Below are 13,373 nucleotides of genomic sequence, written 5' to 3'. Positions count from 1 at the left end.
TGTGTTTGTTTGATCGTGTCAATGTTAGTTTTGATATCAGAAAGCTTCATATCAGTGGTGGGCGGAGTACCAAAGAATTCCTCTGCGGTTTCATTAATTTTTCTAAAGTTTCTGCGAAGATTTGCAAACGCATTCACATGAACATCATACTCGGCCCGCAACGTGGATAATTTACCGTCAACGGTGTCAACATAATTTTTCGTCGCGGCATCTTCCGGGGATGTTGGATCCGCTAACACCACTATTTTATTTTTTTGTTCATGTTGAATTCACCTGTCATTGTGTCGCCGGTATTTTTTAAACGAGTAGCAAATATGGTTCCGACGGTTGTAAATAACGCGTCAACATAATTTTTCGTCGCGGCATCTTCCGGGGATGTTGGATCTCTTAAAACCACTATTTTGTTACCGTTCATGCTGAGTTCACATGTCATTGTATCGCCGGTCTTTTTTACGCGTTAACCTGCAGCTTTTTGCGTATCATCTCTTAACGCCGCGATTGATATTAGCGAATCTTTGATTTTTCCGTTGTCAGTGAATACAGGGATGTTACCCGGAGTAGCTCCAATAACCCTACGAATTATTTCATGCTATTTGATATCGCTGGTTTTAGTTTTCCGTGTCGATCCTGAAAAATAACAACCTCATCTGGGTCTATCCCGGATAACGATAGGTCGCACTAATACCTTTTATAATATCAAAAACATCAGCTGGTCTAGCTTCGTATACAGGGTGAGCAGGTGGCTGTGGATCAGATGCAGTATTTTGTGGTGTTCGTAACTTAATATACTGAATATGATCACCGCTGTCGGTAATATCTATGGCAAACATCACTGATGGACCAGATGATCTTGTAAAGTCGTCAGAATATCTCGCTAGACCGATTATTGTTGTGGCAACATCGACATCATTTTGAATCGATACGATATTTTTTCCATCAATCATATATATGGCGCTACTAAACAAGGCCATAATTCCATTATTGACAAAACCAACTCATATATTGGGATCGTATGCAGTATTATCCGCCTTTACAAGTTCACCTTCTACTTCAATAAACACCTCAGATGGCAAGAAATATCTACTTGTATCATGAACTTGAAGTTCGATACGCCCTCGTTGATTTGGCTGTCGTGCGTCATAGGAATAAAATTGATAATCACGCACTGAGTTATCTTTTTGAACCGGCTCATCTATATTAAATGCTGGGTCGGATATGTATTTGAACATTTTATACTATTGCGTATTTTTCCAAATGGTAATTATCTTCGTCGCACACGAAGTCCACTTCCTGCTATCAAATTTGCTGTGATACTTCTTTGTGCATCAGATTCCTGATCTATCAACATTGTTAGTTTCTTATTTACAGCCTGATTTATCACCTTACTAACATCCGTGGGCATAATTTCGGTGCTTGGTAATTTCACCGGTGGTGGCGAATCTCTTTGAGGTTTACGCATTAGTCGCGCTAGTCTTTCTTTGATTGCCGAGAGTGCCTTGTCAGCAGCACTAACAATTGCACCAGGAGCTTTTTCACCAACAACATTAATGGCTTTCATTGATAACTGTTTTGCAAGAGGACCCACTTTTGGTGCTAACCCCGCAAATAAACCCTGAAATACATCGCCGAGTCCGTCTCCGTAAGTTGCTCTATAAACTGGTAATCGTGAGTTTATTGCTCTGACCTGCACAGGTGTATGTCTGTTATATATGACCATATTATGTTATTTACTATTGTTTAATCGCTGTAATCGTCAACGAGTTCATCAATGAGTTCTTGGTAAATACTAGCATCCATGACACCACCTTGAAATAATCGCCGACAAATATCAGCAGCTTCATTAATTATTTCTGGTGAGTTATTCCCAGCTCGTTTTCCTCCTATGAGAACTTCTAACCGCGAAACGTCATTGAAAATATTATCAGGGCAGGGAATAAAACCACTTCCCAAACCTTTGCCGGATGTTTTTTTTTAATGCTAGTCGGCTGTGTTATTATCGGGGGTGTTTTTAATGGTGTTGACAAATCTGCAGTCACAACAGGGCTTGCAACTCTCCTTGCTTCAACATCTTTCTTAAATTGTTCAAACTCATTTTCGTATTTTACCGTGACCCGACTAATACCTTTATGTGTAGTAAACACCAATCGTTCCCATTGGTCATACTTTAACAATGGCGAACCCGGCTCCAGGTAGTTTTCATGATCATTAAATTCGCCTACAAGATCAACCGCGTTATCGTAATTTTTCATCTTAATATTTTTTGCCACACTCTCCTTGATTGTTGCCTTACCAGGTTTGTATTCCGGCGGAGCTTCGGCTCCAGGTAGCGTTTCTGACGCATCTACGAAAACTTCTTCGGGTGGCCTTGTTGCAACTCCCCTGATAGCAGTGACCGCCTTAGCAGCTGCTTCAGCGGATCGTTCAGCTGCGGCTGCTAGCCGTCTTGTCGCAACATTTTGTTGTTGAGCAGTACGCGATACTGATGTGGTGACAGGCTTAAACAATAGTTCAGCTGATTCTGTAAAACCTTCCTTAGCTTCTTGCTGTAATTGTAAATTTTTTTGGAAATCCTCCTTTACAGGGATATATTTTTTAAGTGCTTCTTCTCGCTCTCTGGCTAGTCTAGCTGTGTAAGATTCCGAGTATACCATATTATTATATAACAATTTTTTTAATTTATGACAACAGACACGCGAATGTTTTTTTTTCGTACATCGATAAAGGCCTTGATTTTCGAAAAGGGACGCAGAAAGCAGCAGGGATGGCAACGACAACAAAGGGCAGCAACGACGGCGACAATTGCGTTTACATAAAGCGTCATCGCGGTTTTATAAAGGGTTTATTTCGGCTTTTGGAACCTTCTAAAAAGTTGTAGGGTTCGCCTTCTCTGCTGCTAAGCGCGATCCTGTTTAGCCTATGTCCGTATGGAGGGTTCAGTCTTGCTTATCGTTTTCAGACACAAATCTTGTGGGACTTGGATTCTTTTTTATATATCAATATATAAGCTGCGTGAGATGAAAGTTTAAATGACCTGGACATGGAGGAGATTGGTTCCACATCCGATACGCACCTCTACTAGTAAGATGTCAAAGAAGGAGTCATTATGCTTGATACAACTTGATCTGGAAATAAGTCGTTATCATGCCCTCTGCCTGGAGGTTTACCGACTTTTTGTTGTTTTCATAGTCGATTATTGTGAAGTAGTATAACACGCTCTTGTGTAATATAACTCTCTTTCTGTTTTACTGAGACAAGAGATATAGTGATGCGGATAGAGAGGCTAAAATAGCTAGTACCCACAATTTGTTTTGAATGATGTATTGCTGTTCTCCGGCCCACTGAAGATCATTCCAAGAAACAGCCAGTTTTACATCTTAAATAATAAACAATAAGGGTGACATTTGTCAATTTCTCACAGAATATTAGGGCAGTTATTAAATGGGCAACATTCATGTAGGATAAGCTGAAAGGCATTTCTCATACAGGTTTAGGACATCTTAACCATAGCGTGTGGGCACACATGCAGCCACGTGTGACTGCGATAGCCAAACTGTGTCATCGATAATACAACTTGCTCTGGCCTTTGATGCAAAAGAGCATTTTCGTTTGAACGTGGAGTGCTGTTACACATGCATAAGGCATTCAAATTTAAATACATAAGTAAATAAACATTCAGTAATACGAGGAACAAACCAGGTCATGTTAGTATCGGTGGTAAACGGAGCCTCTGGACAAATGACATGCTAAATGACATGACAAGGCATAATTCCTCTTAATATTATTAGGTTTGAATATTTGTTCTCATCCATGGTCGACAGGACAGTTGTTAACGTCCTTGTGTTCAGTGGATCTAAAGATACTTTCTGAAGTTGAACGCACCCGTTACCACAAAGCAATGGAAGACGTTTATTATGCGTAGGCCGAAAAAAACGTATGTGAAACCAGAATTTCGATTACCTTAATGAGAGATTGTGGTAACTAAAAAACAACGAAGAAGCCGAATTCGGATAGACCAGTACTGCATGGCGGTGATTGGAGGAAACGAATCAAAGCTTTATGAGTTTTTCAGCTCTCTGCTTGCTGAGAACTAATCTAAAGATTTTGCCATTTTTTCCCCAGACTACAGAGATGTTCGAACGGTTACATGCTTTCGTTACTTACCTCGTCATCTTGAGCAGTAGCAGGCTTGTTATGTGCCAAATAAACCAGCGAGTTGCTCGGTTGTAGCTGAAAGGCGGTTATTACGGATCAAAACAATAGGACAACACAGCGGATATTAAGCTTGTCGTAATATACCGCGTGGTTACTGGAAGGGTGTGTGGAAAAAGTTAATAAAGTATTACATGATGGGCTTTGCACAGAGTATGCGTGAGGCGTGCGGGTTAGGCGGTAGGCCGGCGACAAAAGTGCGCAAGACATTTTAAAACGGTTCAACTGCACTTTAGCCTCTTGTCGGACACTAGTGTGAACAGCCAACACGCTTTACGAGAGAGGGAGCACAAGCACGCGTACCACTGATTTGGTTCAAAGATGTCGGTCGCCGTTTTCTGTGCTGTAACACGGAGTGCCTTTCTTGGCATGTTAAATACCAGCTTTTACCAGGTCGCTGCTTATAAACTGGAGACTGTTAATACACTAGAGCTGTCATATACGCATCCATGTTGTTTAGGATGGCGCTTAATTTTATAAGAGGCTGTTCCGACAGCCACCATGATTAGGTACCTGTCGTAGTACGGCATAGTATGTAGCACATTTCCACCTTTCTTTTGTAAGGGTGGATTTGCAGCTTGCGGTTGCATTGGTTGTGAACTTCATCGCAACATGCCGTTAATATTGAAGTGATATGGCACATTATCATTAGCGTTGCGGCAGATGTGACAGTTTGTGGTCGTCTTCATCTGTATAACTGTAGGTGGTCTGTATGTGGTGACGACAGGTTTAGGATTTTGATAAATTCGCTGTATAGGAAGGAGTGGTGTTACATAATTTTAAAAACAAAAAAAAAACAAAACATCCCCCAAAACCCGTGAGTTGTAAATATTACTTGCCTGAAAATTGATATGAGCGGTAACTATTTTAAGTGTAAACTTATTTCAGATGGATTTGCGAATAAGACATCTGGGTAATGCGTAGCAAATGTTGTTGTTGGTGGTGGTTACAGACCAGATTTGCTCATGGGTGAGTGAGAATATATGTCATTTAAAATTACAGTCTAGTTTTGCATGAGTACACAAAAATGACTAAGAATACAGATTTGGTTGTACGTATCCTATATTATTTGCAGCCTTGTCAATGTTTGATGTCTGCGAGGATATGCAAACCATGGTGCATAGTTCTGCCATTGTCATTCTTTCTCCTGGGTACTTGGGACACCATAGGTCCAGACCAGCGCGCATGTGCGAGTGTATAGTAAGGACGCCTGAAAGTGAGGATTTTTTGCTGAATTTTCTTCAGACGAAATTGTCGAGCGAGGGAAACATGTGTCCAAATGAGTATGTTCTTCTGGAAAACAAGAGATCTTTGAACCAGTCTGCAGTAGACAGCTCCATAGAGGTATGCGGCAGACGAAGGCTGGGTAACCAGTTTTTCACTGGAGTGGCCAGACTGACGTTCGCATCCGGAGGTCCAATGTATAGCAAGGGCTTTGCTGCGATGTTTTCAGGTAGTGTATTTAAGGTGTAGAATCTCAATCGACGAGTCTCCAGAGCTGAAATAAGCCATACCTTTATCATAAAACAATAAAAAAACAAGTGGTATTTAATACAAAGTAACGCATCAGTTAATTAGATTTTTGTATACTGATAATACCATTTTCTTTTAGGAAACATTAACTAGATATTAAAGCTGTTGCAATTTAAGTTTTAACTTGTTTTACCATGAAAACTGCGTAAGTGTCTAAAAGAGATGCTCCAAGAGTGTCCCAAATTACAACGACTTGAAACTGGTAATTAAAGTGCACAATGATTCACTAAAAGTCTTCTAAGAGATTGGTTAGACATTTGTTGAAATTTCGACAACACTGGGTGACAGAAACTTCTTGCAGGCATATGGCACTCAAAGATTGTTTAAGGGATGAATTAACGTTTTGGAGTATTGATAATATCTACAGACAACAGTTTCGTCATTTTTAGCCTTTGTTTCTTAACAAAATACCTTGCAAACGAAGGTCAAAGAGTGTGAAAGTGTGCGTATAGGATCGTACATTTTTATATACATGCCCAATATTCCTTACAAATACCAGTCATGTCTATTGCATGTTGCACAGAGTGAAAGTTTATCATCAAATGCACTTTTGATATGAATATAACAGATTTGGGTTACACAAATTTTCGACGCAGGTGAAAAATTTAGATTTACACATGTGCTTTTTTCTGTTATTATTTATATTATGTTCGCAGGTACCAGGTTTTGGTTAAATACATTGTTTATTTACATTGTCCTTTGATTAATTATTACTTATTAATTCTTATTGGTCTTCTTCTTCTTCGTCTTCTTAATAATAATAATAATAATAATAATAATAATAATAATAATAATAATAATAATAATTATTATTATTATTATTATTATTATTATTATTATTATTATTATTATTATTATTATTATTTTCAGCTGATCCGCGAAGCTACCGGCCATCAATAGAAATAGAATGCGGTGTTGTAAATTTACTCGGGGAGCCGATGCCGCCTTCAATATCAGCTGTGTCCAGCAGAACTGGCACATCCGGTCCTCCATCAGCAACATCTCGCGGTTCTTGGGTCGGTGCAAATGCTAGATCATTTCCAAATGCAAATATACTGACCGATTTGTCAAGAGGTCAGTCTCGTAGTTTTCCGATGCCCCCAACTGGATGGGATGATTCAAGAATAGATGACGCAACTGAGAGATTTGGTCCCGGGCTACCGCTTTTTGCTGGTACTCACGGAGTACTCAGATTCGGAAATCCGGGGCAGCAGTTAAGGGACCACTTTCCAGATACTTCGAATAGGAGAATTCGTTTTCCGGACCAGACCCTCAAACCCATACGGTCGAGCAATGCACCGCCTCCAAATGCATTACAGGGTAATGAAAGCGGAAATGCGACTCCGAAGGAAACTGCCCCTTTGACAAAATCAGTGAACACTAATAATCAACCACTACCTGTATCGAGACCACCTAGTATTCCACCTGGAAGAGTCACACCTGGGCAGCGTGGAAGATCTACTCAATCGGCCGGAAAAGCAGGAGGTCTCGGTGTGGACGAGGGAGATTCACGAAGTGAGACAGTGGAACCTGTTCCTCAAGAACATAAATCCTCAACAGGTATAGAACATTAAATAAATAAATAAATAAATAAATAAATATATATATATATATATATATATATATATATATATATATATATATATATATATATATATATATATATATATATATATATATATATATATATAAACATCGTGTTCGAGGTTTTAAATATAATTCAGGTTCTGTCCAAAAAAATTTATAGCAATTTTGACAACCTGCTTTCGACCGCTCAAATGTTTACATGGATGCTACGTAAGTGCAGAAATGTAGATGACTAAGCGTAGCAATCAAATCTTAAGTAGGTATAAGCAACCATCTGTCAAGGCACAACCTAGACTCAGAAATGAAAATATAGCACCGCAAACAGGCTCGTCACTAAAGATCGGGACAATAACATGTACATAACCTTACAAGACCATGTTACCTATGTCAGCTATGTATCAATAATTGTAGATTACACAATGCACAACGTAAAGGTTGCAGAAACATTCAGAAACAAGAAGAAGAAAGAACTTTAAAGTTTCAAATTCAAATGTCTGAACATATATATATTATATATCAATTTTTGGTCGAATATATAACTGATTCTAACATATACCCGCTTCGTCTCCCTGCCATACAACGCATGAGGAAGAAAAGGAATTTATATAGATACCTTTTTTAATGCCAAGAAATAAATACCATTCTGGAGTCCCAAGCAAAATATACCTTTTTGAGGCCAACGCGCGCGACACGTACTATATCAGTTCATTTACACACTTCCATATTCTACCACGATTTTTAAAAAAATTCTGTGATTCTGTATTAGTTACTTTTCAAAGGAAGAGAGGCACTGAGCTTATACTTGGTTACTCACATCGTGTTATTTGAAATCAACATGTTTCTTAATACAATACAAAATGAATTCAAAATTATCCAAAGAACACGTAATATTATTATACTCTTTCTTCTCCATTAATTCAACATTGTTAGATCTGTGCAGTTGTTCTCCATAATGTAACGAGTTTTACTGCACAACACGCTACCATGTTGGATGTATTAAGAGCACTTGTATATATCTTGTATCTTTGCCTGTGCCTTATTTGCGTACAATTGTATATTCATCCGGATTTAACGGAAATGAAACTTGAATTGTTTTATATGGCATAGCGAATGGTAACAGGTTCTGCATCTAAAATATGTGGTTGTAAATGCCACACACACACACACACAAAGCGGGCTATGTTTACGCGGGTCTCAATAAGAATCTATGCTCTTAAACTAACAACAGAAAAGAACGAAAACCGATAAGTTTTGTAAAATTCAACAAAAATGCAAAACGAACCTAGTAGTAATGCGACTTAATCCCAAACAATCCTACAAGAGTTATCACAGGTCCAAATATATAAAGTTCCAAATGAATTCAAGTGGTATTCCAAAGAAGTTCCAACATTGACAGTGTTGATGTGCATGTAGTCTAGAATATAATAATATGTATGTGGCTATGATTGTGATGATATGTTAACAGTTTTTTGGTTTATCAAAATAATATAATTCCAAATTGTTCTTGTCTGAATTCACTATAATTCCAAATTAATGTCCAAGTCGAATAATATTACTGATGAGCACTTGATATTTCCAGTTAATAATAATTTGAATGCATAATTCCACCCACACGAAACTGATTACAACAATAAGACTGATCCTGCTTCAAGTACAAATGAGTACTTTCTCAAGTAAACAACATTATATAAAACGTAAGACACAATAGTAGAAACAAGACCAGGGTCAAAAGGTCTTTTCTAGAAAATTGTTAGTTGTCAGGAAGATACATATGTTAATGATATCATGATAAAAACATGGTAAACATCATGCAGACTAGGTTTTTCATGGTTGAATCTCAATGATTTAGATTCTGATTACGGTACACATGTTTACAATGATAATAATCAGAATATTTAGTCCACACTCATTACTGAAACATTAGCTACGTGTGATGATTTTCAAAATCAACATTACCTAGTCAGGTACCCAGTGAATTTGATTTTGGACTAAGGTCAGTTACAAATTACAAATATACTTTACATATAATCACCCCACCCCCCAACAACTTGTATACCTTTCTTTTCCCCTTTTACCCGGTAATCATGCTTTCCAAAAACCTCGAACGTTCAGTACTTTCGTGATGTAAAGTTTCGGTACCCGAAAAAAAATGACCAAATCTTGGTATAACTCTAAAAAGCGTGACTTCAAATGGATAAATATGTTCTAAGGGCGTTTTCTCCGCAACTTGCAATCATGAAAAGAACATCTTGCTGTAATACTAAATGAGATTTTCAGGAGAAACGAAAACTTGCATAGAGCTAAACAGTCAATTTAAATCAGATTATTGAAACAATTCTTGATCAGAAATTTGCTCCAATGTTGGAACCTGCGCAACCCTAAAACGCAGTTTTAACATTTCGATTGCCATGACCGTTTGCAGGTGAGTTGAAAGCATACAGTCCGCGTTTGCAGGAGAAATAAAACGCTATGCGATTATTAAAATTAGTGTAAAAAGGAATTCTCTCTGTCCTTTAGAAAAGCCATTGCATTAATACATTTTAGCTGCAGCATCAAGTAATATTCGTTTCTGAAACCAATAGTAGTTCGATTCGAATAGTGTTTCCGTTTATTTATATAAAAAATAATGAATTGAATTCTTTTGTATCTATTTCAATCAGTAAATTTATGTTTTTGGTGTTTCCATTCCAAATAATCCATTAGCGCGCCATTGATAACTTCAGAATGTTATGCCATAAAGAGCGTACACGCGTTGGCTGCAAAAGATGTTTCTATTATGAAAGATAAATACCTTTGTACAGTGTTGCTCAGAAAAACCCATTCATATTTTCCCATACAAATGCAGCAACCAATAATTTATGCCGTCTATATATGTATCCTATAGCATTATGGAAGAAATTTAGAGCCAACAATGGAATGGGGTTGGGGTTTGATGTGGGTGTATATTGGTAAGGGAAGTAACCCATATTCATCACATGGATTGTACATGGAAGAGCTTAATAATTTTCTTTCAGGATCCATGGTGGCGTTGGTCATGGGAACAATAGGAGCTGTCTTGATTCTTGGTTCCGTTGGGATCTTCTACTATTACAACGCCAGAAAGTAAGTGACATTTTTCTCCGAATTTGCTTGCTATCACATTTAGGTAACATTCGTAATGGCAAGTGAATAATCCCCGGTCTAGTGTTCTGGACATCTTTGAGCATGAAAACTCATGGACGTTTGAACTTGAAATTTTGTGATAGTCGATCGCAAAAAATACTATTTTTGAAACGACACTGTCCCTTCGTTTAGAGTACAAACTTAGACTCAGGCTAAATCTCTGAATTGTATTATCCCACAACCTATATTATGGTAGTTTACGTAGAATAGATTTTAATTTTCTGTCATAATTTTGGCACTTATATTGACTAGTTAAGTTTAAATGCATGTGCAAGATTCAAATGTCAGTTTGAAAGCCCAAACTGGGGATACGAAGTTTGAAAATCGGAAACTTTATTTGCCACTCAAAACAATATTCAACGTTAACCAAAGCGTGAAATGTTGACAATGCCTTCTCATTCGCGAGAGACAGTTTTTGAAATGCAATGCATTTAAATCTAGGCTTGCTCTGGGTACTGACAAAATTGGCTTGATAAAGACACCTCAGAATATATTTGTGCTGTGTGATTTCTTGTGAGTATACCATTCATTGTGCCGTAATGGCATTCTATCATGCCTGAAACTTATGATCAACAAAAGTCACGTTGCCGTTTTCATTTATTTTACCTTTTGCGAAGTAGAACCGGATGTGCTGGGCTTCTCACTGAACTCAAAACATTACATTATACCATATTTTAACAATATAAAATGTCATTAGTATGCAAGGTGTATCAGAATTGATTTAGACGAAGAACAACGGTTTTGATTCAAATATAATTGCGTTTTTAACTTTCAGAATCGTATAATAGAAGCTCATACAAATAAATGTAATGAGGATTTAATGTTATATTCATTAGCTGTGCATACGTAGACCTCATAAATATATTTTGGGACAATACTAGTTTACTTTTTTTTATATAAAAGTTTGATACTTCTTAAATTTAGAACAAGTTTCTTATGTTGTTTGGTTATCAATACACCTCGGAGTAAAATAAAAGTTTTCCGCTTTCAATAGAGACATGCTTATTTGCGCTTCAGGCGTCGCAGAACAAAAGCCCAGGAACGAAGGGAAAGACGCCATCAGATTTATGGAATTACTGGCAGTTCTGCATCGTCAACGTATGGAAAGGGATGTGAAATGACAGAATCTGTGTATGCAACGGTAGCGGACGTTGCTGCGCATGCATGCGCAAATCCGGCTGTCACGGAAACGGCGTTTCAAATATCTCATTCTAGAGACGTTCATGCATCCAAACAAAAGACATCAAACTATCCTGCAAGATCAGACCAAGAAATTCAGAGTGGAAAAAGTCATTCCCCAAAATCAAACCAATATCAAAACATTAACGATATCTCCCAGCATGAAACATCCATGCCAGAGATAGCTGTGGTTGAAATACATAGGCGGCCAAAGACTGAACGCGATGATGAAAGTGAAATTAATTGCGAGTCGAACAGAAGTGACGAAAAAGGATTACAAAATTACCCTAGTAGATCACGTGACAAACTAAAAAACTCCTGCCAATACTGTGGTCGCGTACATTTGACTATTTGTCCTCGCATTAGAGCGGAGTTAATGTATGACAATAACTTCCGCGATGGAAAGAAATATTTAAGTGAGCCAACAGTTGTGTAGAAAGTTTTCTTTTCACTGATATTATATTAATGTTCATTGATATTATGTTAATATTCACTGATATTATATTAATGTCCATCATAAATATAATTAGTGCTAATATTTTTCTCCATGTTTTTGAGTCTGATGCAGATAAGAAGAGTGCAATTATTAGGTAAATGCTCATTAAACTGGTCATTCAGTTTAGCGAGACGACTGTCAATCAACTTGCCAGTAACGGAGATTTCAATGTCTGTTATGTATATTTAATTTACATGATGTGCTCGACTTTTGTCCATGATTGAAGGTAGAGTTCTGGCCTAGCAGACTATTGCCATGTAATGTATACCCGATGTAAAACTGGTAAACAAGATGTTTACCAAAAGTTAAAAGTTCAATAACTGACCTTGTTTACGAGACAGTGATTTGTCTCCAAAATATTCCGTAATATCATAGGTCGGGTGACAGTTTGAATATAAAGAGGTTTTAAGAAAGCAATTATTCAATCCTGTTTTAAGGTCAGTTTGCAGAATCATACCTACTCCTAACAATCATCTGTCTTCAACGATCACCTGGTCTCAACTGCCATTATAATTTCTACGCTGCAAATTTCGCATACAAATGCCCTGTATTCTACAGTCACAGGCCTTCTGCGGTCAAGGGTCAGGTGCTCCTTACTAAACAATGATTTAACCTCGTCTTAGGCGGTCAGTGCAGTGTATCAGAAGTGACCGCTCCATGTATGCAAATTAAGCACGTTTGTTTGATGAAGATATATGATGTGCATAAGTGTTTTCTTACGCGAAACAAGTCCACCTACATTGTGAAGGGTAAAGACTGCTTTGGGAAAAGTAACAGAATTTCCGTGATATTTTGTGCCAGTATGACAGGTATATTTCATTATCTTCGGCTTTTAATGTATCCTGCTGCATTGCATGTAAAATTATTTAAAACTGATTTCTTTGTTTTTCAGTATTAAGAGACTGAATCTGTTAATTGCTATTTTAAGATTTTAAATAAAAGATTTCTTCAATGGAAATAAATGAGTAGAAATATACTGTTCTTGTGATATCCTTACAGCTCATATACTACTAACACTAGCCTTATGAAGTTTCTTTTCATTCCCTAATCATTAAACATCTCTCAGAAAATTCGACTGTCTTTTGATATTGGTGAGTTTGAGCAACCTGTCTGCTTAATCCATCAATTGTTTGAAGCGTGAACACATGTTTACGTGCCTAAGTATACCAGCTGGCCTAAAAAAAGTCAGCCTGGTGCTTCACAATCA

At 37.5% G+C, this 13,373-nt stretch overlaps 1 protein-coding gene across 1 annotated transcript in view; it reads left to right on the top strand.

Annotated features, from left to right (window-relative positions):
• LOC149786834 (uncharacterized) overlaps positions 1–13,133 on the top strand; it is a 54,666-nt gene extending 41,533 nt beyond the window's left edge. The window contains exons 3-6 of the mRNA XM_089977355.1: positions 5,285–5,662; positions 6,613–7,302; positions 10,344–10,431; positions 11,509–13,133. Of these exons, the coding sequence (XP_089833481.1) occupies positions 5,285–5,662; positions 6,613–7,302; positions 10,344–10,431; positions 11,509–12,106 (1,754 nt within the window). The 3' untranslated portion in view covers positions 12,107–13,133. The remainder of the gene's footprint in view (positions 1–5,284; positions 5,663–6,612; positions 7,303–10,343; positions 10,432–11,508) is intronic.
• The last annotated feature ends 240 nt before the right edge of the window (positions 13,134–13,373 follow it).

This window comes from Sinohyriopsis cumingii, chromosome 12 (assembly GCF_028554795.1).
Source record: "Sinohyriopsis cumingii isolate HCF-2022 chromosome 12, ASM2855479v2, whole genome shotgun sequence".
NCBI classification, from domain to species: domain Eukaryota; kingdom Metazoa; phylum Mollusca; class Bivalvia; order Unionida; family Unionidae; genus Sinohyriopsis; species Sinohyriopsis cumingii.
This window is presented reverse-complemented; position numbering and strand designations above follow the sequence as displayed.